At 44.0% G+C, this 26,095-nt stretch overlaps 1 protein-coding gene across 2 annotated transcripts in view; it reads right to left on the bottom strand.

Moving 5' to 3' along the window:
- cd2ap (CD2-associated protein) overlaps positions 1–26,095 on the bottom strand; it is a 253,762-nt gene that overhangs the window by 152,371 nt on the left and 75,296 nt on the right. The window contains exon 1 of one of the 2 annotated variants that reach the window (XM_063034884.1): positions 24,022–24,124. The exons of the other annotated variant lie outside the window; for it this stretch is intronic. Coding sequence (XP_062890954.1) covers positions 24,022–24,036 — 15 coding nt within the window. The 5' untranslated portion in view covers positions 24,037–24,124. Of the gene's footprint in view, positions 1–24,021; positions 24,125–26,095 lie in introns of those variants that run through there. 2 annotated transcript variants of the gene reach the window in all.

Genomic DNA, 26,095 nt, shown 5'->3' with positions numbered 1-26,095 from the left:
GGAAACCAGTATAATCGGGTTATCAAATTTAATCTTTTGAAATCAATATTTTGAATCTTATTGCAGGAAGTAAAATTTACAGTAATGTGAAGCTGAGAGTTCTGTAGTTCATTTGATTTACTCTGCCTGTCTTGTTAAGAATCTATGTAACATTAGCTATTCACTGGTCATCTAATACCAGACTTTGCCTAACATGCATATTTATGGCCTTTATTCCATTTCTTTGAATCTTTTAAAATCTATAGCTGCTTCATCACTGACCAAGAGTTAGCACTGTACATCTGAGACTTAACCTCTAGTTAAAGTACACCATATAATTTGCAATTTGTTCTCTAAAACCACCCTTACGGGTCTTCCAGATAAACAATGAATTAGTATTCACGAGGAATTCTGCAGATGCTGGAAAACAGGAGGAATTCTGCAGATACTGGAAACACACTTATTCTCCGTAGCTTCCGTCACCTCCAACGGGATCCCACCACTAAGCACATCTTTCCCTCCCCCCACCCCCGCTTTCCACAGGGATCGCTCCCTACGCGACTCCCTTGTTCATTCATCCCCCCCATCCCTCCCCACTGATCTCCCTCCTGACACTTACCCTTGTAAGCAGAACAAGTGCTACACATACCCTTACACTTCCTCCCTTACCACCATTCAGGGCCCCAGACAGTCCTTCCAGGTGAGGCGACACTTCACCTGTGAGTCGGCTGGGGTGATATACTGCGTCCGGTGCTCCCGATGTGGCCTTCTATATATTGGCAAGACCCAACGAAGACTGGGAGATTGTTTTGCTGAACACCTACGCTGTCTGCCGGAGAAAGCTGGATCTCCCAGTGGCCACACATTTTAATTCCATATCCCATTCCCATTCTGATATGTCTACCCACGGCCTCCTCTACTGTAAAGATGAAGCCACACTCAGGTTGGAGGAACAACACCTTATATTCTGTCTGGGTAGCCTCCAACCTGATGGCATGGACATTGACTTCCCTAACTTCCGCTAATGACCCACCTCCCCCTTGTACCCCATCCTTTATTTATATACACACATTCTTTCTCTCTCTTTTTCTCCCTCTGACTATACCCCTTGCCCATCCTCTGGGTTTCCCCCCCACCACTTTTCCTTCTCCCTGGGCCTCCTGTCCCATGATCCTCTCATATCCTTTGCCAATCACCTGTCCAGCTCTTGGTCCATCCCTCCCCCTCCTGTCTTCTCCTATCATTTTGGATCTCCCCCTCCCCCTTTCAAATCTCTTACTAGCTCCTCTTTCAGTTAGTCCTGACGAAGGGTCTCGGCCCGAAACGTCGACTGTACCTCTTCCTAGAGATGCTGCCTGGCCTGCTGCGTTCACCAGCAACTTTGTGTGTTGAATGAATTAGTATTTTTATTATTTCAATGATTTAATTTCTTAGAAGTTTGACTTCTTGTCCCAGCTTTTCTTCATGATGTGCCTGTAGAATTTCTGACTGCTTTATTTTATATTCCTTACAATTTAATTTCAAAGTGTTCCTCCTCTTTTTAGAAACACCTAATCCAACACCTCGGCTTTTGACAGGTTGGAAGCATAGTAGTCACAAAAGAAGTTCTCTGGAGATGAATAGTACTGATTGGCAACACAGTGGTGCAGCAGTTAGCCAAATTCCAAGGTCTATTTCAGACCTTGGGTGCTGTCTACGCAGAGTTTGCTCCTCTCCATGTGATGGCCTGGGCTTTCACTCACATTCCTAAAACTGTAAAAGGTTCTGTAAACGGGCAAGTAATGACAATCAGAAAGGGAAGTTAAGTTGCTGGAGACTGCAACAAAGAAACAGTTCCAGGACTACAGGGAATAAATCCGGGGGTAACAGAACTAATTTGACTGGTCTTCTCTGAATAAAAATCTCTCTGAACCAAAGCCAAATCCTCACCCTGAGCTAGGGGTTATAAGTGATGCCAAAAAAAAAACAACTGATTTTGCCAACATTCTTGTTAAACATTTTAACAAATCCCTTGGAAAGTACCAAGAGAATTTTCCTCCGCCAAAAGCTGACATTGATCAGGCACTCAAGATATTGAATGCTGCCATCACCAGACAAGAAGCAGCCCATTCCAACATTTAGTAAGATGTTTCTTGCTTGGCATTAATCATAGTCAGGGACTTCAATTAGTCTTCTTTGAAGAAATCTTTGCCAAGTTATTATCAGCATATTACCTACAGCACTAGGGGTCCGAACACACTCAACGACTGCTATAACAATCTGGAATTCCTATCATTCCATGCTGAGACTACACGTTGGGTAATCTGATCACTTGGCTGTCTTTTTCCTGGCTGCATACAGGCAGAGGCTAGAGAGCAAGGCTCCGTAGATAAAGACAACAAAAGTGGTTTCTGTAGGCAGAAGAGCAGCTTCGGGATTAATTCGTCAGCGGACGAGGCTGGCCGTCACAGACTATGAAAACAGTTGCAGATAGTGTGTCCCCACAAAATAATTCAGAGTCTTCTGAATCCTCAACCAGAAGTCCTGGATGAACCATGAGATCCGCAATCCGCTCAGGGCCAGATCAGTGGCATTCAGGTCTGGCAATCAAGATACAAGAGGTCCAGCTACAATCTCCGGAAAGCCATCTCATGTGCGAAGTGGCAATTCCATACCAAACTTGACCCAATGAAGGATGCTGAACAGCTGTGGCAGGGTTCGAATGCTATTACCTCTTTAAAAAGTGAAACCAAGCAACATGGGTGAAAAGATGGCTTTATTTCCAGATGATCACAATGCCTTCTACACTCACTTTGACCATCAAAACATGGAAGAAACTCCAGAAATTCCACAGCCCCCAATGACCCTGTGATTTCAGTCTCCGAGGACAATCTGAGAGCATCCTTTGGGAGAGTTAACCCATGAAATGCATTCAGCCTAGATGGAATATCTGGCTGAGTACTAAAGACCTGTGCTGATCAACTGGCTGGAGTGTTCACTGGTATCTTTAACCTCTCATTTTGGCAGTCTAAGGTACCCATCTGCTTCAAGCAGGCTCCAATTACACAGGTGCCTAAGAAGAAGATGGTAACCTGCCTCAGTGGCTATCCTCCAGTAGTACTTACTGTACAACACTGTGATGCAGTGCTTTGAGAGGTTGGTGATGAAACACATCAACTCCTGCCTGAGAAGCAACTTGGATTCACTACAATTTGCCTAGCAGAGCAATAGGACCACAGCAGATGCCATCTCATTGGGTCTTCACTCAACCCTGGAACAACTGGACGACAAATACTCATGCTTCAGGATGTTCTTTATTGACTACAGCTCAGCATTCAATACCATCAACCCCTCAAAACTAATCAGTAAGTTTCAAGACCTTGGCCTCAATACCTCATTGTGCAATTGATCCTTGATTTCCTCACTTGTAGAGTCCAGTCAGTTTGGATTGGCAATATCTCCTCCACAATCTCCATCAGCACAGGTGTGCCAGAAGGCTTAGCCCCCTGCTCTAAGTCACTTTATACTTATGACTGTGAGGCTGAGCACAGCTGAGGTGCCATTATTAAGCTTGCTGATGACATCGCTGTCGAAGACCAAATCAAAGGCGGTGACGAATCAGCATACAAGGAGAGAGATAGAAAATCTGGCTGTGGTGCCTAACAACAGCCTCTCACTCAATGTCAGCAAGACTAAGGAGCTGATTACTAAGTTCAGGAGGAGAAAACTGGAGGGCATAATACAGTCTTCATCAGGGGACCAGAGATGGAGAGGGTCAGCAACTTGGTGTTATCATTTCAGAAGATCTGTCCTGGGTCCAGCACGTAGATGACAATACAAAGAAAGCATGCAACACCTCTACTTCTTTAGAAGTTTGCAAAGATTTGGAATGACATCTAAAGCTTTGACAAACTCATTAGTGGTGGAGACTATATTGGACTGGTTCTATCATAGCCTGGTACGGAAATGCTAATGCCTTTGAATAGAATATATTAAAAAGTAGTAGATATTGTCCAGTCCATCACAGGTAAAAGCCCTTCCCACCATTGAGCACATTTACACAGAGCGCTGTCGCCGGAAATCAGCATCCATTAGCGGACCCTGTCACCCAGACCACGCTCTCTTCTCACTGCTGTGATCAGGAAGGTACAGAGACCTCAGAACTCACACAACCAAGTTCAGGAACGGTTATTAACCTTCAACCATCAGGCTCTTCAACCAGAGCTTCATTTGCTGCACCACTGAATTGTTTCCACAACCTATAGACTCACTTTCAAGGATTCTTCATCGTTGGTTGATTGTCCATTGTGGACGTTCATTGATCCTATAGTGTTTCTTGGATGTGCTGTGTATGCCTGCAAGAAAACAAATCTCAGGGTTGTATATGATGACCTATATATACTTCGATGAGAAATTTCCTTAAATTTCCTCAATCAGCCAATCATGAGGCAGCAACTCAATGCACAAAAGCAGGCAGACACAGTCGGGAGATTCAGTTGCTGTTCAGACCAAACATCAGAATAGGGAAAGAAATGTGATGCAAGTGACTTTGACAGTGGAATAATTGTTGGTGCTGGATGGGGTCATTTGAGTATCTCAGAAACAGCTGATCTCCAGAGATTTTCAAGCATGAGAGGTCAAAGGAGAATGGCCAGATTCATGCGGACAGGAAGGCGAGAGCAACTCAAATGGCCACGCGCATTACTATAGTTGGTGTGCAGAAGCGCATCTCTGAACACACAAAACATTGAACCTGGAAGTGGATGGGTGACAGCAGCAGAAAAACTCAAAAGTTCGCTCAGCAGCCACTTTTAGATACAGGAGGTACCCAAGTCAGCATAGGTGTACGTAGTCAAAGAGTCTCAAAGAAGTCCTAGACATTTTAGCCTAGACACCATCTCTTGGCATCATTCTAAATGGAGAAGGAAACCATTAGTTGATTTCATAGAAGCATAAAAAACCTACAGCACAGTTCAGGTTCTTCGGCCCACAATGCTGTGTCGAACATGTACTTACTTTAGAAATTACCTAGGGTTACCAATAGCCCTCTCTTTTTCTAAGCTCCATGTACCTATCCAGGAGTCTCTCAAAAGACCCTATTGTATCCACCTCCACCACTGTCGCTGGCAGCCCATTCCATGCACTCACCACTTTCTGTGTAAAAAAACGTACCCCTGATATCTCCTCTGTACCTACTTCTAAACACCTTAAAACTGTGCCCTCTCATGCTAGCCATTTCAGTCCTGGGAAAAAGCCTCTGACTATCCACACGATCAATGCCTCTCATCATCTTGTAGGTCGCCTCTCATCCTCTGTCACTCCAAAGAGCTAAGGCAAAGTTCACACAACCTATTCTCACAAGGCATGCTCCCCAATCCAGGCAACATCCTTGTAAACCTCCTCTGCACCCCTTCTATAGTTTCCATATCCTTCCTGTAGTGAGGTGACCAGAACTGAGCACAGTACTCCAAGTGGGATCTGACCAGGGTCCAAAATAGCTGTGACATTACCTCTCAGCTCTTGAACTCAATCCCACGAATGATGAAGGCCAACACACCGTGTGCCTTCTTAACCACACAGTCAACCTGCGCAGCAGCTTTGAGTGTCCTATGGACTCCGACCCCAAGGTCCCTCGGATCCTCCACACTGCCAACAGTCTTACCATTATATATTCTGCCATTATATTTGACCTACCAAAATGAACCACCTCACACTTATCTGGGTTTAACTCCATCCATTTCTATGTACCATATTCCTCAAATTTATCTGATTGAGCTAATAGCAATGGTGGCTTCAGAGATTCAACAATGAACACCAAGAAATGATAGGCATGACCACAGCATCATTCTTACGGAGTAGAATCATTACGCTGAATGCAACAATTCCACTTCTGCCTTTGATTTTCTCAGTTAACCATTTAAATTCTAAAATAATAACGAGCATTTGACATAAAACCTATAAATATTATAGAGAGTGCCAGTTTTATGATTACCAAAAAATCCTTGTTTTATAGCATTAAAAAAGTCCCAGCAGCAAGATTTGTCACACATATGCTAGTTTTAAAACAGGTATTTTCCAAAGGATTTTGAAAAATATTGTTGCTGTATTTCAAAAATAAAGAAAGAAAACAAAACATTACCCTTGTAAAGACGCAAGATGTATGGTATGTTCACATTCATAGGTACTGTGATTTAAAATTAAAATTTCATACTGGTCAACAAAGAAAATTACACAAGCTTGCTGCCCTCACCCTATTCTCACTGCTTGGAACAGTTCTCAATACATAAATAAGAAAATCATTAGCTGCTGTGATATATCTCGTACTGATTCTAGAAGTTACATGATACGCAAAGTGCTTCCCCACTTTATAGTAAAACGTGGTGCATTTGCCATTAGTTAGACGCCACATAAAGGCTGATCTTAATTCAGCCCTTTATAATCAAATTGGATTTCTTTCTTTAAACAAAAGTGGGGGCTGAATTGAGTCATCTTTACAAACAACTTGGAAAAAGGTTAAAGCAACACTCACAACACACTGGAGGAACTCAGCAGGTCGGGCAGCATCCGTGAAAACGATGAGTCAACATTTCCGGCTGGAACACTTCGTCAGTCCTGACGAAGGGTTCCAGCCCGACACATTGACTCGTTTCCATAGATGCTACCCGACCTGCTGAGTTCCTCCAGCGTGTTGTGAGCGTTGCTTTGACCCCAGCATCTGCAGATTATTTTGTGTTTTAGAAAAGGGTTAGCAGTTTTTTTCTCACACTGTCAGTCACAAACTCGGTGGTTTTCTGAGAGGCCAAAAACTGTTTGGTTCGAAACTGAAGACTGTTCACAAAATTTCAGCTAGGTGATAGCATTTCAAGAACAAAAATTCTTTGGACTCAACAACCTTGAAGAATATGGAGGTGCATTTTATATTTTTACTGTACGTTTGCAACAGAATATCATCTCCATTTGAATCCACCATTCACTAGCCTCAAACCTGGGAAGAAGTTTAAAACTATGTCAACTGAAGTATGAAGTCTTTAACTTATTTTGAACTACACCACAGTAACAGGCCTTTCCGGCCCAACAAACCCACACCATCCAATTACATCCTTGTGACCAATCTACTGACCCATGTCTTTGGAACATGGGAGGAAACCAGAGTACCCACAGAAATCCTACGTGGTCACAGGGAGAACATACAAACTCTATACAGACAGTGGCGGAAATGAACCCAGGTCTCTGGCGCTGTAATTGTGTTATGCTAACCACTATGCTACCATGCAGAGCGCAATGGACATGGTCTGAAATCTTTGCTCCATGAAGCCACCCACCATTCATACAAACTACAAACGCCAAGTACAGTTAACTGGGGCAGCCACCTATTTGGGACAACACTTAAAAAGAACAAAAAGAAATCAACAAAATAGCCAGGACTGTTCTGCTCACTGCAGTTTCAAACATTCAGACTTGGAGATGCCAGAGACGGAGGGAAGTGAAAATGAAATGATTTCACTACTTCCAACAAGTTAGAAACCATGAAGAATTTGAAGGTATCGAATTCTTCGTTGTTTCTACTTTGAAGGCGACATCTTGACTGTTACAATGATAATGAACATTTGGAGGATGCAATCGTCAACAGCATTGTGTGAAGGCAGTCCATGACCTGCATTGGGGTCTGTGCTGATTTTGTTCATATATAGTTAAAAGAACTCAGTGTTGATGAATTCTACCACCAATAGGTATTACAACAGGAATTCTGCAGATGCTGGAAATTCAAGCAACATACATCAAAGTTGTTGGTGAACGCAGCAGGCCAAGCAGCATCTATAGGAAGAGGTGCAGTCGACGTTTCAGGCCGAGACCCTTCGTCAGGACTAACTGAAGGAAGAGTGAGTAAGGGATTTGAAAGTTGGAGGGGGAGGGGGAGATCCAAAATGATAGGAGAAGACAGGAGGGGGAGGGATAGAGCCGAGAGCTGGACAGGTGATAGGCAAAAGGGGATACGAGGGGATCATGGGACAGGAGGTCCGGGAAGAAAGACGGGGGGGGGGTGCGACCCAGAGGATGGGCAAGAGGTATATTCAGAGGGACAGAGGGAGAAAAAGGAGAGTGAGAGAAAGAATGTGTGCATAAAAATGAGTAACAGATGGGGTACGAGGGGGAGGTGGGGCCTTAGCGGAAGTTAGAGAAGTCGATGTTCATGCCATCAGGTTGGAGGCTACCCAGACGGAATGTAAGGTGTTGTTCCTCCAACCTGAGTGTGGCTTCATCTTTACAGTAGAGGAGGCCGTGGATAGACATGTCAGAATGGGAATGGGATGTGGAATTAAAATGTGTGGCCACTGGGAGATCCTGCTTTCTCTGGCGGACAGAGCGTAGATGTTCAGCAAAGCGGTCTCCCAGTCTGCGTCGGGTCTCACCAATATATAAAAGGCCACATCGGGAGCACCAGGCCATTGTCTCCCACACCATCACCGACTTTATCCGCTCAGGGGATCTCCCATCCACTGCTACCAACCTTATAGTTCCCACACCCCGCACTTCCCGTTTCTACCTCCTACCCAAGATCCACAAACCTGCCTGTCCTGGCCGACCTATTGTCTCAGCTTGCTCCTGCCCCACCGAACTCATTTCTGCATACCTCGACACTGTTTTATCACCCCTTGTTCAAACCCTTCCGACCTATGTTCGTGACACTTCTCACGCTCTTAAACTTTTCGATGATTTTAAGTTCCCTGGCCCCCACTGCTTTATTTTCACCATGGATGTCCAGTCCTTATATACTTCCATCCCCCATCAGGAAGGTCTCAAAGCTCTACGTTTCTTTTTGGATTCCAGACCTAATCAGTTCCCCTCTACCACCACTCTGCTCCGTCTAGCGGAATTAGTCCTTACTCTTAATAATTTCTCCTTTGGCTCCTCCCATTTTTCCTCCAAACTAAAGGTGTAGCTATGGGCACCCGTAAGGGTCCTAGCTATGCCTGCCTTTTTGTTGGGTTTGTGGAACAATCTATGTTCTGTGCCTATTCTGGTATCTGTCCCCCACTTTTCCTTCGCTACATCGACAACTGCATTGGTGCTGCTTCCTGCACGCATGCAGAACTCGTTGACTTTATTAACTTTGCCTCCAACTTTCACCCTGCCCTCAAGTTTACCTGGTCCATTTCCGACACCTCCCTCCCCTTTCTAGATCTTTCTGTCACTGTCTCTGGAGCCAGCTTATCCACTGATGTCTACTATAAGCCTACTGGCTCTCACAGCTATCTGGACTATTCCTCTTCTCACCCTGTCTCTTGCAAAAACGCCATCCCCTTCTCGCAATTCCTCCGTCTCCGCCGCATCTGCTCTCAGGATGAGGCTTTTCATTCTAGGACGAGGGAGATGTCTTCCTTTTTTAAAGAAAGGGGCTTCCCTTCCTCCACTATCAACTCTGCTCTTAAACGCATCTCCCCCATTTCACGCACATCTGCTCTCACTCCATCCTCCCGCCACCCCACTAGGAATAGGGTTCCCCTGGTCCTCACCTACCACCCCACCAGCCTCCGGGTCCAACATATTATTCTCCGTAACTTCCGCCACCTCCAACGGGATCCCACCACTAAGCACATCTTTCCCTCCCCCCCCCTCTGCATTCCGCAGGGATCACTCCCTACGCAACTCCCTTGTCCATTCGTCCCCCCCATCCCTCCCCACTGATCTCCTTCCTGGCACTTATCCGTGTAAGCAGAACAAGTGCTGCACATGCCCTTACACTTCCTCCCTTACCACCATTCAGGGCCCCAAACAGTCCTTCCAGGTGAGGCAACACTTCACCTGTGAGTCGGCTGGGGTGATATACTGCGTCCGGTGCTCCCGATGTGGCCTTTTATATATTGGCGAGACCCGACGCAGACTGGGAGACCGCTTTGCTGAACATCTACACTCTGTCCGCCAGAGAAAGCAGGATCTCCCAGTGGCCACACATTTTAATTCCACATCCCATTCCCATTCTGACATGTCTATCCACGGCCTCCTCTACTGTAAAGATGAAGCCACACTCAGGTTGGAGGAACAACACCTTACATTCCGTCTGGGTAGCCTCCAACCTGATGGCATGAACATCGACTTCTCTAACTTCCGCTAAGGCCCCACCTCCCCCTCGTACCCCATCTGTTACTCATTTTTATGCACACATTCTTTCTCTCGCTCTCCTTTTTCTCCCTCTGAATATACCTCTTGCCCATCCTCTGGGTCACACCCCCCCCCGTCTTTCTTCCCGGACCTCCTGTCCCATGATCCCCTCGTATCCCCTTTTGCCTATCACCTGTCCAGCTCTCGGCTCTATCCCTCCCCCTCCTGTCTTCTCCTATCATTTTGCATCTCCCCCTCCCCCTCCAACTTTCAAATCCCTTACTCACTCTTCCTTCAGTTAGTCCTGACGAAGGGTCTCGGCCTGAAACGTCGACTGCACCTCTTCCTATAGATGCTGCTTGGCTTGCTGCGTTCACCAGCAACTTTGACCAAAAGGTATTAACACAGTTTTATAGTACTGCAGCAGTATTGGTTACGTTCTAATTGTTCTGTACTTCATTTAAATACATAATATGATACTCAGTTTGTCTTGTATATACATTTTTTAAACTATTTCCATGAAACTTTCGATAACTGGGGCAGCCACTTAACTGAGCCAAAATGTACCGGTTCCAATGTGTCCCAATTAAGCAAAATCCACTCTATTTTCTTTTGTTTGTTCAATGCTAACAAATCGCATGTAACAAGGTATTTAAGTGAGGCAATGAAGATTCACTTTGTATTAATGTACAGATTATTCACTTTTAATGCAAATGATTTGCTCCAAACCTTTGAAAATTACAGTTGCGACTTTAACTGCTTTGCACAAGAATCAGATTCGGACATTCTGCAGATTAATACAGTGAATGGTGCCTACGTGTCAGGATGGTGCAGCATGCGGATTCTGAAAAGAGTAGCCCGCAACATAACCAGAATTGCCCATCATTACTTTTGATGCTTTTGGTAATACCCATAAACAGGTATAATGTGAAGCACCCGTTCACCTGGATTTGTGTCAATGACCACAAAAGAAAGCGTTGTGTCTGCAAACTCCATTTTTTAAAAAAAAGGGAGAGAAGCATGTGCATATATACACACATACATCTTGATTTAGTATAATGGACTTTGCATCCGGACCCAAAACACGGACATTTGCACTTCAAACATTTAAAATGGTGGTTCTCTATGTTTTATCATGAACATATTCAAAATATTTATTTTAGGTGACTGGACACAAACAATAAATTATTTTTTATATTGATATGCCCTTTGATGTATACGTTATTTTATTTGCAGCTGGAGGTTGAAATTATGCCTTTTTTCACTGACATTTTCCGAATAACCAAAGAAACTGATATTGCCAAATGCTAAATCAAACAAAATTGTCCTAAATTGGATCTCTACCTTTGTGATGCATGAATTGGAAAGAAAACCTAAACAGTTCCTAAAAGACCTTGAATTACTTCAAGTTACAAATGATGAATTTTCATTGCTATGATTTTTTAGATTCTGTAAAATCTTTAAAGCACCATATGACTCAGCAAAATATTCAAATGCATAATATGCAATTAAAAGGGAAATGTGGATATTTTGCAAATAAATCAGAAAATTGTAATACTCAGCAAGCCAGATGCAAATACGAAAGAGAAACAAAGTTAATATTTCGGGTTGAGGGGTACTTCCAGAGTTTTCTGTTTCCATTTGAGATTTTTGTGCTTTTTTTTATTTTATGAAATTAATCCCATGTTCATGGGATACAAGCCATCAGCAGGAGGCCAGGCAGCGAGTTGCACACATATTCACGCTTTTTTACCAGCTACCAATCAGCATCCTCCTCCAGCTCTTTCCCAATAATCCTATTAAAACAGTTCTCTTTTAAGAATCACCCTTTCAGGAAATGCATTCATTAGCATGCACTGAGTAAAACGGACATGTTTCATGCCTTGAATATATATATAATATTCAAAGATCACACCATGGTTTGCATTCTTGAAACATCAATTGGCATACTACCGTGCTTTTTGCCAAAGGTTTGGCAGCTCTGGATCTGCTCTCTGGCTTACGTAACACTAATACTCAAATTAGTATCACACACAAAAAATGCTGGAGGAACTCAGCAGGCCAGGCAGCATCTATGGAAAAGAGTACAGTCGACGTTTCGGGCTGAAACCCTTCAGCAGGACTGGAGAAAAAAAGCTGAGGAGTAGATTTGAAAGGTGGGGGGAAGGGGAAGAGAGAAACGGCAGGCGATGGGTGAAACTTGGAGGGGGAGAGATGAAGCTGGGAAGTTGATTGGTGAAAGGTACAAAAGGCCATGGAAGAAAGAAGGAGGGGAGTCGGGGGGGGGGGCGGGGAGAGAAGGAGCACCAGAGGGAGGTGATGGGTGGGCAAGGAGATAACATGAGAGAGGGACGAGGGGATGGGAAATGGTGGTGGGGGGGGGAGCATTACTGGAAGTTTGAGAAATCGATGTTCATGCCATCAGATTGGAGGCTACCCAAACGGAATACAAGGTGTTGTTCCTCCAACCCAAGTGTGGCCTTATCCCAACAGCGGATGAGGCCACGGATGGACATATCGGAATGGGAAGTGGAATAAAAATGGGTGGCCACTGGAAGATCCTGCTTGTTCTGGCGGACAGAGCATAGATGCTTGGTGAAGCAGTCTCCCAATCTACGTCGGGTCTCACTGATATACAAGACGTTGAAAATAGTATTACAGGCTTTAAGAAAGCAATGTCAATAGCAGAACGGACCGCACATTTAATGCTCTTCCCAGAATTCACTTCATTTATTGCAGGCCAACTCAAATATACATCTCATACTGGATTTACCGGGTTACTGCATAGGGCTTCCCCCCGCCATTTTGGTTATATATTTATAATTTTGAGTGTTGGATACTATGGAGCACTTCAGGCCAATTACAAGGGCTTGCAGAAAGAAATACTACAGATGCATGAATCAGGAACAAAAGATAAACTGTTGGAAGAACTCAGAAGGTTAAGCAATATCCGTGGAGCCAAAGAGATGGCTAGCATCTTCAGTTGAGACCGAGAGAGATAGAACTAAGATGGCCAGTATATAGTGTGACAGAGTCCTGAATCACCCTGATGGACTGTGCTTTTGAAAGGAGAGTGCGAGAACTGACAGACACATGGTTTTGGACACTGAATGAGCTTTGTTGTGCCCACAGGAAAAGTGGGTTTTGGAGGATCGATCAGTGGCTCTCGCAGTGTGAATAGGGCGTGACCGGTGGGGAGTTATTTGTGTGTCCAACCCTCACCTGGGTTGATAATTCCACCATAGAAGAACGGTCCCCTTTGTTGTAAAGGATTTTGGAGGACAACGGGAAGATCGACGGCATCAGCTCACCTGAAGACTCAAATCTCTCCATCTCTCTCTCTCCCCATCACTACTCAACTCAATACCACGAACTAAACTGAACTTTACTCATCATTATAAGACTATCTATTTACCCCTAGACTTGAAGCAGCTTGATTTCCACATATTTCCACACTTACATATATATTCATTGCTAACCTTTTTAATTTACCTGCATATATATTACTGTATTGTGCAGTTACAAATAAATACCATTAGTTAATAGCAATACTGGACTCCAAAGCGTTTTCTATTTCTGCTGGTTCTTTAACCCATCACTGGTTATGTGACAATAGGAATGAGAGGGAGGGCCAGGCAAAGGCTAGTCGATAATCAATGGAACCTAGGGAGGTGTGGTGGGCTGAAAGGTAAACCATAAGAAGAAACCAGATGGATACTTGGGCAATGGACTGATGCAATCAGGTGCAGGATAATAGCGGGTCTATGGAACAGTGAACAAAGGGCGAGTGAACACGAATGGATCAGTGAGACTGGAAATAGAAACTAATGAATGACGATATGCTGAAATTGGAAAATTCAACATTTACGCCATTGGATTGCAGGCTGTCTAAGCAGCATACAAGGTGTAATTTTTCTATGGTTGTGGAAAAAGCCGAGGACAGTTGGCGTGGGAAAGTCAGGGTAAGTTAAAATGACACTAAACCAGAAGCTCAAGCGTGGGTGTTAGTGACAGAATGCAGGTGCCTTGCAAAATGGTTGCATAATCTACATCTGGTTTCACTGATGTCAAGGAAGCCACATTGCAAGCACTGAATGCAATAGATCAAGCTGGAGGAGGTATATGTGAATTTCTGATGCAGTTTAAAGTACCAGATGCTTTTCCTCACAAGTTGTGTTTGAAATGGATTCACAAAACTGCCAGCGGTAGTCAAAGTTAAGTTTATTGTCATATGCACAAGTACATGTATGCACAGGTGCAACAAGAAACCTGCTTGCTGCAGTATCACGGACACACAATATTAGAGATGTGACGTTCAGAACAAAAACAAAATTCAACTAAGTTATTCAAAATTAGACAAAAGAAATAAACCAATTTGCAACAATATCAAATGGCCTCTAAAATATTCAATCTGCACAAATGTCTACAAATTCCACTCTTTTGATAAGTTCTTTTTTCCTTTATGGGCTATATTTGCAATGCACATTGTTTCAAATAAATCCAAGGGGGGAAGAGCAAGAGCACCAGAGAAAGATTAATATCTGAGGCAATCCAGGGAAAGAGGATGGGTCAGGATGGAGAAGAGAAGATAATGTCTCCCACGAAAAGTTTAACAATAATGGCCTCAATCTGCCACAACAGAGCAGATCGAAGTATTTGCTCACACACCGAGGCAGAAGCTCTGGACTCCCAAGTGTAGACAGAAGCACAAAATCTCATACTCCAGCTGTCATTTCTGAGATAGCGGTGATGGATTTTTCTTGGGATTTAATAGGGCAACAATGGTTGGCAGTTCTGATGTTCTACCTACAGTACCTTAATTTGGTGGAAAAGCAATACAGCCACTAATCTAAATAGGAAGGAACAGTGTGAAGAAAGCAGCCACCTCCTTTTTATTGAAGTCAGTAGATTTTCGAACTTTTTGAAAAGGTCTTTTATCAATAATTTTGTTGATTTGTTTAAATAATGCTTTAATGTTATCCAAGTGATTTTCAGTGAATGACGAGTGTAACAGTCAAAGAGAGAATATGTAAACTCCACATAGACAAGATATCAAGAGTATATCCAGACTGCTCAAGCTGTGAGACAACAGGTCCCATAGCTGCAATGCTGTGCTGCCCAAGATAATCCGGGATTATGCCTCATTCACATTCAGTATTTTCGTTCTTCAGTATTTATAATTCAATCAATATGGTTTAAAAGAAGATGCATGCATAAAAAGTCTTTACAACAACAATCTTTTCTCCAAATTTTAAGATTAAGAGAGAAACAGAAATACATCAAGTATTTCGTACCAATGGCAGAGATATTCAGAGGTGAGTGAGTTGGTAGTGGGAGAGCAGTACAAGAGTAGGATGTGACAATAAGACGTGCAGAATTAGGCCATTCGGCCCATTGAGTCTGTTCCACCATTCCATCATGGCTGATTATTAGCCCTCTCATTCCCATTCTCTTGCCTTCTTCTGGTAACCTGTGATGCTATGACTAATGAAGAACCTATCAACCTCTGCTTTGAATATACCCAATGACTTGCCCTCCACAACCATCTGCAGCAATGAATTCCACAGATTCACTACCCCCTTGATTTAAAAAAATCAGCTTTGTTCTAAATCTGGGGTTCCCAGCCTGGGATTTATGGACACCTTGGTTAATGGTCGGGGTCCATGGCATAAAAAAGGTTGGGAGCCCCTGTTCGAAATGGACATCCCTCTATTCTGAGGCTGTGTCCCTTCGAAAGATCCTCCCCACATCCATTCTGTTTTGGCCTTTCAATATTCAGTAGGTTTAAAATGAGGTCCCCCTTCATTCTTTTAATCTCCAGAGAGTACAGGCCACAGGCGTCAAACACTTCTCAAATATTAACCCTTTCATTCTCAGAATCATCCTCGTAAGCCTTCCCTGGACCTCTTCAGTACCAGTGCATCTTTTCAGTACACAAGTGTAAAGGAGAACAAAATAATTTCTACTCTGGATCCGATTAAACACAGAAAAAAACACAATAAGGTAAGGACAACAAAAAAAACCCAACATATATAAATACATAAGATAGCTAATAGACATAAATTGATTATATGTCCGTTAAGTGACGCTAGACACAGGAGTGTCCGCACATAAGGTGACTGACAGCCAATAATAAAGTAGTGGTGGTTGGGGGTGTGGAGGGGTAGGGTAGCAGTGGTTGGGGGTGTGGAAGGGTGGGGTAGCAGTTGTTGGGGGTGTGGAGGGGTGGGGTAGCGGTGGTTGGGGGTGTGGAGGGGTGGGGTAGCGGTGGTTGGGGGTGTGGAGGGGTGCGGTAGCGATGGTTGGGGGTGTGGAGGGGTGGGGTAGCGGTGGTTGGGGGTGTGAAGGGGTGGGGTAGTGGGTGGTTGGGGGTGTGAAGGGGTGGGGTAGTGGGTGGTTGGGGGTGTGAAGGGGTGGGGTAGTGGGTGGTTGGGGGTGTGGAGGGGTGGGGTAGTGGTGGTTGGGGGTGTGGAAGCACTGGTTGGGGGTGTGGAGGGGTGGGGTAGTGGGTGGTTGGGGGTGTGGAGGGGTGGGGTAGCAGTGGTTGGGGGTGTGGAGGGGTGGGGTAGCGATGGTTGGGGGTGTGGAGGGGTGGGGTAGCGATGGTTGGGGGTGTGGAGGGGTGGGGTAGTGGTGGTTGGGGGTGTGGAGGGGTGGGGTAGCAGTGGTTGGGGGTGTGGAGGGGTGGGGTAGCAGTGGTTGGGGGTGTGGAGGGGTGGGGTAGCGGTGGTTGGGGGTGTGGAGGGGTGTGGAAGCACTGGTTGGGGGTGTGGAGGGGTGGGGTAGTGGGTGGTTGGGGGTGTGGAGGGGTGGGGTAGCAGTGGTTGGGGGTGTGGAGGGGTGGGGTAGCGATGGTTGGGGGTGTGAAGGGGTGGGGTAGCGGTGGTTGGGGGTGTGGAGGGGTGGGGTAGCAGTGGTTGGGGGTGTGGAGGGGTGGGGTAGCGATGGTTGGGGGTGTGGAGGGGTGGGGTAGTGGTGGTTGGGGGTGTGGAGGGGTGGGGTAGCGGTGGTTGGGGGTGTGGAAGCACTGGTTGGGGGTGTGGAGGGGTGGGGTAGTGGGTGGTTGGGGGTGTGGAGGGGTGGGGTAGCAGTGGTTGGGGGTGTGGAGGGGTGGGGTAGCGATGGTTGGGGGTGTGGAGGGGTGGGGTAGCGGTGGTTGGGGGTGTGGAGGGGTGGGGTAGCGGTGGTTGGGGGTGTGGAGGGGTGGGGTAGCGGTGGTTGGGGGTGTGGAGGGGTGGGGTAGCAGTGGTTGGGGGTGTGGAGGGGTGGGGTAGTGGGTGGTTGGGGGTGTGGAGGGGTGGGGTAGTGGGTGGTTGGGGGTGTGAAGGGGTGGGGTAGCAGTGGTTGGGGGTGTGGAGGGGTGGGGTAGTGGGTGGTTGGGGGTGTGGAGGGGTGGGGTAGTGGGTGGTTGGGGGTGTGGAGGGGTGGGGTAGTGGGTGGTTGGGGTGTGAAGGGGTAGGGTAGTGGTGGTTGGGGGTGTGGAAGCACTGGTTGGGGGTGTGGAGGGGTGGGGTAGTGGGTGGAGGTGTTAATCAGCCTTATTGTTTGGAGAAAGTAACTGTCAAATCTGGTGGTCCTGCTGTGACTGCTACGTAGCCTCTCTCCCTATGGGAGTGGGACAAAAACGGTCCATGAGCAGAGTGGGTGGTATCCTTCATGGCGTTACTGGCCCTTTTGCAGCACTTTTCTGTATACATGTCCTGGATGACAGGTCGGCTGGTGCCAGGTATGTGTTAGGTAGTTTTGACTACATACAATGTAGTGAAGGGGCCCAAAACTGCTCACAATACTCCAAGCATGTTCTGATCAATGCCCTATAAAGCTTCAGCATTACATCCTTGTTCTTATAATTATTAATAAATATTAATTAAGCAAGAGAATGCTTCAATTTGACCTATGTCATGTATCAAGACATTTTTTTCCCCAAATTATGTTCAAAGCAAAAACACAGACATCCTAGAGGAAGATATGTGCACTATCCAAACTTATTGTATCAAAATACTGAGATTAAATCAGTCCTGAAATACCAAAAGACTGACATGTTGAGCTAAGTATTTGCCAAAATTTTGCATAACTGGATATTCTAAGAGCCTTCGAGGGGGGAAAAGATCTGGGTCCCAATGTTTGAAAGAAACTGGTAGGTTTATCATTAAATTAATATGACTAAAGATAACAAATGCCAATTACTTTGATGTGACTGGGTGTTCAAATTCCACTCCAACTCCCTGATTTACAGATGACATCACCATACAGGCCGGATCTCAAACAACAACGAGACAGAATACAGGAAGGAGACAGCTTGGTGGCAGGGTGTCAAGACAAACTTTCCCTCAAGGCCAACAAAATGAAGGAGGTGGTCACTGACTTTAGGAAGCAGGCTGGAGTGGGTAACCATCTGCATCGATAGTGCTGATGTGGAGAAGGTTTGTTGTTTCAAGTTCCTAGGTGCAACGACAGCGTAGTGGTCAGTATAATGCTATTACAGTGCCAGTGACTGGGTTCAATTCTGCCGTTGTTTGCAAAGAGTTCATACATTCTCCTCATGGCCACATGGGTTTCTGCCAGGTGCTCCAGTATCCTTGCACATCCCAGAGATGCACAGGTTAGTAGGTTATTTGGTCACATGGGTGTAAGTGGGCTCCTTGGGTCAGAAAGACCTGTAAACAAAATAACTATCACCAACAATTTGTTTCATTTATGTGGACGTTAAGGCCGGACACAAAAAAACCACAAACACCACACCAATACCTTTACTTCCTCAGAAGGCAAAGAAAATTCCGGATCTCCCCAATGTCTTGACAGTTTCTGTAGTTGCATCATGAAGGGCATCCAACATTGATGCATCACAGCCCGGTAATGGCAATTACTCTGCCTAATTCTGCAAAAATAGTTCAGAGTTCTGACTGCAACCCCGTCCAACAGGGAAACCAATACCTCTCCATCTGCACTTCCAACTGCCTTAGAAAAGCATCCACCATAATCAGGGACCCAACCCACCCTCACTTCCTATTGTCTCCTTTCCCATCAAGCAGAAGATACAAAAGCCTAAGAAGCCAAATCACCATACTCCAGGACTGTTATCAGCCTCTTCTTTGGGTTTCTCATGTGCCTAAAATATGAACATTTGATCTCCCAATTTACCCGCTGTGATTCTTGCACTTTATTTCTGTTGCCTGCACTGAATTTTCTCTGTAACTGAAACACTATACCCTCTATTGATTTCTTTTTACTACCTCGCTGTAATTATTTACAGCATGACCTGTGTGGAAGGTACTCAAAACAGAAATTTTCTATTGTAGCTTGGTATGTGACAAAAATAAACTAATAGCGATCTGATTATTGCCAGTCTTTTTCACTAGTCATGTCAAATTGTATCTTTCTAATTTGATGTTTCTTTTCTTGAAGCAACACAGGTACTGACGAGGAGTCCCAGCCTGAAATGTCGACTGTTTATTCGTTTCCATAGATGCTGCCTGACCTGCCGAGTTCCTCCAGCATTTGGTATGCTTCGCTCTGGATTTCCAGCGGTTGCAGACTTTCTCATGTTTTGACTTTTTTCTAGACCCTTTCTAGATGTCAAGGGGCATGAGGACTTTTAAAAAATTATTTATATATTTATTTCTTCATGGGACATGCACTTTAGCGACCATGCTAATATCTTTGCAAATTTATTGCGAAAGAGTATAACTACTGTCATGTTTAAGGATTCACAGAGGCCAAACTAGGCAAGGATGAACAGCAGACTTCCTTCCTGACGAAGGGTCTCGGCCCAAAACGTCGACTGTACCTCTTCCTAGAGATGCTGCCTCGCCTGCTGCGTTCACCAGCAACTTTTATGTGTGCTCCTTCCTGAACGGTCTGAATGAACCAGAAGAGATTTCAGAGTTATCTGGTGGTTTCTCAGGCACCACTACCAAGAATAACTGTCAACATGCTGTGAAAATCAAAGTCATAATGACAGTTGCCAGACTGGGTAATCAGGTTTTGAAGACAACCAACCAATACTGGATAAGGGCACAATACCAGGAGGCGTCGTATGTAAATGCCATTGAGAAAGACACACAGACGGCGAGACGTGGACAGATAAACACAACAAAGCACATTAGGCAACAAATCTAGTTTGTCAATTCTAAAAAATTACAGCACTAAATCACATTTGTAATTGTTTACTTTCAGAAAAAAGATCAAAGGCTTGTTAGCATGTGATAATAGCACTTTTCTTCTGTATTTGACCTAAGAAGAGCAAAAAACACAATTCAGTTTGAAGTTAGGGTGCAATTAGATTCTCTTTCAGTTGCCCATCAAACTACCTTGCAATTCATTTCGTACTTGCCTAGACTGAGGGGTAATTTACAGCCACCAATTAACCTACCATCTTGTCTCTCATCTTGGGAGAAAAATAACAGCATCTGGTAATCACAGAGAAAATGTCAATGATTGAACAAACAAATGGGAAAGGAAAAGGAAGAATATTAATTTGCTTAAGTTAGATAGAGACTGGCCAAAAAGCATTTTTAAGAAAGAAAGAGCAGTGGAGTAACAATAGAGGAAATTCCATTCAAATTTACGCACACTAGATGACAGAAAGTGGGAACAGGCAGTAGAATAGAAATTACATTTCTACCATTCCTGCAATAGTCTAAATGATGCACAGAAAATGCTGGAGGAACTCAGCAGGGCAGGCAGCATCTATGGAAATGAATGAACAGTCAACATTTCAAGCTGAGACCATTCATCTGGACGGGGGAAGATGCCAGAATAAGGTGGGGAGAGGAATGAGGACAAGCTGGCAGGAGACAGGTGACCCCTGGTGAGGGGAAAGTTGTGTGGGTAGGGGAGGTGGGATTAAGTAAGGAAATGAGAGGTGAAGGGTGGAAAAGGCAAAAGGGCCGGAGAAGGAGGAATCTGATGAGAGTGGACCATGGGAGAAAGAGAAGGAGGGGCACCAGAGGCAGGTGAGGAAAAGAGGTAGGTGGCCAGAGTGAGGAATTGAAGATGGAAGGAGAAGGGTGGGAAAAATTAACAGGAGTTGGAGAAATCGATGTTCATGTCATTAGGTTGGAGTCCACCTAGAGTGAATATGAGGTAAACACGAGGAATTCTGCAAATGCTGGAAATTCAAGCAACACACATCAAAGTTGCTGGTGAACACAGCAGGCCAGGCAGCATCTATTGGAAGAGGTACAGTCGACGTTTCCGGCCGAGACCCTTCGTCCTGACGGGACGGGAATGGCGATAGGAACTAAAACAGTTGGCCACGAGGAACTTCCACATTTTGGAGATGGAGCGGGGGTGCTCGGCAAAGCGGTCCAGATCTAAACAACAATCTCTCAGGAACAGCAGAGGCTGAGGTAAGATCTAATAAAGGTCTACAAGATCAGGAGATCCACAGATAGAGAGCCTGCATTCCACCCCCCCACCCCAGGTTTGAAATATCGAACAAATTTCATGCATTTAAGGTGAGAGGGGCAAGTTCAAAGGAGATGTGCAAGGTATTTTTCTTTAATTACACACGGAGTGTTGGCTGCCTGGGATGGTGATGCAGTCAAATATGACAGAAGCAGTCAAGAAACTCTGAGATACATAGGAATGTGAGGGAAAAGGAAGGATATGGACAATATGTCGCAGAAGGGATGAATTTACTTGGGCATTAGATTACTAATTTAATTAGTTCCACACAACATTATGGGTCAAGGAACCTGCTCCTGTGCTGTATTGTTCTATAATTTCTAATAGGAACCTGGTTCACCAAAAACCAAGACATAAAATTGTAGCAAGTTTGGAAAGAGTACAATTGTCTCATTAAAGGCAGTGTAAATTGCCATGAAATCGACTTACTGAGGAAGAGAAATTTGAATTTGGTCACAGAAAATACTATGTCTTTTAAGTGAAAGCAGCCACCTACAATTTCATTTTGTACTTTTCGGCTGTCCTGAGTGTTGCAGGGTACAGTAATTCTATTTTCAAAAACTGTCTAAGGTCTTCATTTTCCAAAGCAATTATTATTAATTGAAAAATCAAAACAGCTAAGGTGGTGGGAAACTGAAATACAAATAGCAGATCAGTTGCAATCTTCCAAACAACATCAAAATGCATAACTATCTTTCATCTTTTATTAAAACTGATCATTTAATCCTGCTGAAGGGTCCTCACTCTGGAAATGTCGACTGTTTACTCTTTTCCATAGACGTTGCCTGGCCTGATGAGTTCCTCCAGCTTTTTACATGGATTTTGCTCTGTAAATATTCAGTGTCTTTTTTAATTCTATTATACAGTCTGGCATGCTGAGCAAATCCCACAGGCTCACCATTAACAAAATATTAAAAAGACCAAGGCAGCATTGTGCACTTGGACAGCCCCTATTAACCCAATTGGCCGTACCCAATCAGAGATATGCTCCTTGTTCTACCAATCCTTCCTCCACCTTCTCCTACTGAAAACTAGTTCGTTATTTCTCTTTCTGAATTCTGACAAGATGTTATGTATCGGATCTGAAATATTACCTACTTTTCGACCGTAAGACACAGGAGCAGAATCAGCCCATTGAGTAAGACACAGGAGCAGAATCAGCCCATTGAGTCTGCTCCAATGGGTTTTTCTTTCTGCCGATGGTGCCTTTGAGGTGTTTCCAACATTTTCTGCTTTTTAGAAGAGAAGGACATGGAAAACCTGTCAGTGCTCTTGCTGAGATATGAGAATGATGGAAATGCCAAGCAGATCACACCAAGTTTGCGCAAAGAGAAAATATGACTTAATATCACAAACATAACCCTGCATGCTCAAGGGCCATAGGGAGCTTCCCGGTCTACAATCAGTTACCTTAGGCAAGAATTTGCCAGCAAGATATCTGCTGTTGCTAGGAATGTCCATCAGTACCAAAAAAAGACCAGAATGACAAAGAATGGAGGTTGAATGCATTGTCGCTGTAAATTCATTTGTGAGATCTGAGCAATACTAGCCATTCTTTGAATAAGTAACTACTTTCATTTTTCAGACCAGAGGAATTGAAGATCAAGCTGGAAGGGTTAAAAAAAATGGCACTACATTGTTGCTGATGTTATTGGGCACGTTTCAAAATGAACTACAGAAATAACCATGGCAAGGCACTATCAAATTTTTCATGTGGAACCATGCATCTCAAGAGGTTGCAATTTATTTTTTTTTTAAGAGATACAGCACAGAATAAGGCTCTTCCAGTCCAACGAGCCCACGCCACCCAATTACAGCCACATGACAAGTTAACCTCCTAACCCATACACCTTTGGAAACCGGAGCAGCTGAAGGAATCCCACTCAATCACAGGCGGGACATACAACCCACTTACAGACAGCAGTGGGAATTGAACCAGGGCAGCAGCTGCTATAATAGCGTTACGCCACTGCGCCACACCTTGCTCTACTTCAAAGCAAAACTTTTCAGCTACATAGAATACCTTTAAGTACAATGAGAGTTAGTTTCTAAGCCAGCATCTGTACAGAAAAAATAGCCCGGATAAAATTAAATAAACTCCTAGCAGGTCATTTGGAGAAACTTATTTTTCTCCAATTACTCATGACAATAAGACTCAGAGTTGACATCCAGATTAGTGACTGCTGTAAGACTATTAATACAAATCTACACTGAAGTAAACCAAGTAAATGGTCAACCACCAATGTTTAGTGAGAGCAAGAACCGACATATAAAACGTTCTAAAAAAAACAAAATCAGGAACTTCGAGTTTTTCCCCTCTGTATTGCTTATCACACACAGTATAATACTGATCTGCAAATGACTAATGCGCACAGAATGTAAATCTTTGAACTACAGCCTTCCATGAAAAACGACACACACCAGTATAGTTTCAGGTTATTCTGCATTGTATCGGCTCACTGCAACAGGTAGTCAGCACAATTAAGAATCAACTTTCAAATACATAAACATCAATAAACTGATGCCAATAGTTGAAGAGCCGCTGGAACTTACCAACAATGAAGACATTTGCCACAAGCACACGTTGGCAACGATCAGAATGAAACACCATTACAAAGTTCAATAGGCGGTTCTGAAACAAACCCTGTGGCTTTTTACGGCACCAGCATGCAGCTGCGCAATGACATTCTTGTACAAGCCAAGGCAATGCTGGTTTCATTCTTTGCTAGTCTCAACAACTCACCTATGGCACTTCCAATAAACCACACTGAAATCAAACTCTATACCCCTCATCATACAAATATACATCCCTAACATCCACAGATGTAATGGAGCTGAATTGGTACATTCCCCATTTCATATTCTAATACAGTAAATCAACCCAATTTCATGTCTAAAGTTTAACTTAAGGAAACTGACTTCACCCTTTGAAGACAAACCAATTACAAAGGCATCATGAAGAACAGAATGTTAACAAAAGATACATCAACTCAGAGATATCAATTCCCAGGCAAGCAATCACTTTCAGAGAAGCCCAGAGTAGACAGCAGTAAATACAGAATACTGTGCTTTTTTATATAATTAAGTGATTAAATACTAGACACCATCCTCAAGGTGACACTGGAACTACTTAAATTGGTAGTTTTCAAGCTACTAGTACCTGTGTCCACAACAGAGTACAACTGTCACAGGCACAGAAGCATTAGTTACATTCCTATTTCCTATAAAATAGAAGAATCATTGCTCAAAAGCAGAACCTGAACAATCTAACTGAAAGGCATCTTAAACAGATTTTTTTTAAATTCCAAGTTCCTGCCCAACAAAGTGCTGGAGTAACTCAGCAGTTCAGGCAGCACTGATGGAGAGGAATAAACACTCAATGCTGTGGACACGAGGAAATCTGCAGATGTTGGAAATTCAAGCAACACACTCAGAAAATGCTGGTGAACGCAGCAGGCTAGGCCGGGCCTGCTGCGTTCACCAGCATTTTTTGAGTCAATGTTGTGGGCCCAGATCCTTCATCAGCAAACTGTTTAGTGCTCTCCATAGACGCTGCCTGGCCTGCTGAGTTCCTCCAGTATTTTGTATGTATTGCTCGGATTTCTAGCTTCTGCAGATTTTCTCGTTTGTGACAGAACAGACAATCCTGATATTCGCCTTCTGGCAGACAGTCACAAAACACCATGGAACGCATCAAGCGCCCAATATGCAAAAAATAAGAACATATCACGCAAGTGGCAAAAAAAATGAGCAAATAACACACAGAATATTAAACATCAAACTGCAGGGGCCTTGAAACAGTCTGGGAATGTTCAGTTCAATTTAGCATTGTGCTGTTCGTTGACTGCAGACTAACACAAATAAAATGCTATTGGCAAATTCTGTGCAGGATTACGTTCTCTGCTTTTAAAGGAAAAAGTTTTTTATCATCCTGCATATATCCATTTTGTTATTCAGAAGATCACAAGGTATTTCTAAGTGGGCAATGCAGTTCCATTCAAAAGAAACTACATTTTCAAAGGATCACAGACCAGTGAATAATGCACCATGATAAGAATTTTGCAGCCAGGCTCCAAACGAAGTTTTGTTCTCATTATGAATTTAAACCACTTATTTGACATCTGAGAGTCCTAGAATAAGTGGCTTAAATTCATTGGTTTGGATCTCTTTAGCGTTCAACTGACGATTACCAAAAAGTAAGACAATGGCGACAGTGACATATTTATACTTGTACAGCAGAGAAGCTTGTTTTTACCCTTTTTATACTCATTAAATGAAAAGGAATAAACTAATCTGTTAGGATCAGATCACACCCTGAGACAGAGAACAAAGCAATCACCAAGACTGCGCTGATAAGTGGCAACCTGCTGGGTACATTTCTCATGGGAATCAGGGAAGCAGAGTAGGCCGTTAGTTACAGGCACAACAGAAACACAGAAGTGCCTGAAAAAAAATCACCCCCCCCAAACACAAACGCCTGAATATCCTGTTGGCGAATGTAGACTCTAGAAAATAAAATTGAAAACCTCAGAGCATCAGCGACTACTGTGTACTCTGCTTCACGAAAACATGACTAACCCACACCAGTTCAGATGCCACACTGCCACACGGTGACTTCACCATTCAC

The sequence above is a fragment of the Mobula hypostoma genome, chromosome 2 (assembly GCF_963921235.1).
Source record: "Mobula hypostoma chromosome 2, sMobHyp1.1, whole genome shotgun sequence".
NCBI classification, from domain to species: domain Eukaryota; kingdom Metazoa; phylum Chordata; class Chondrichthyes; order Myliobatiformes; family Myliobatidae; genus Mobula; species Mobula hypostoma.
Note: the sequence above shows the minus strand (reverse complement) of the source record. Positions and strands in the feature narration are given on the sequence as shown.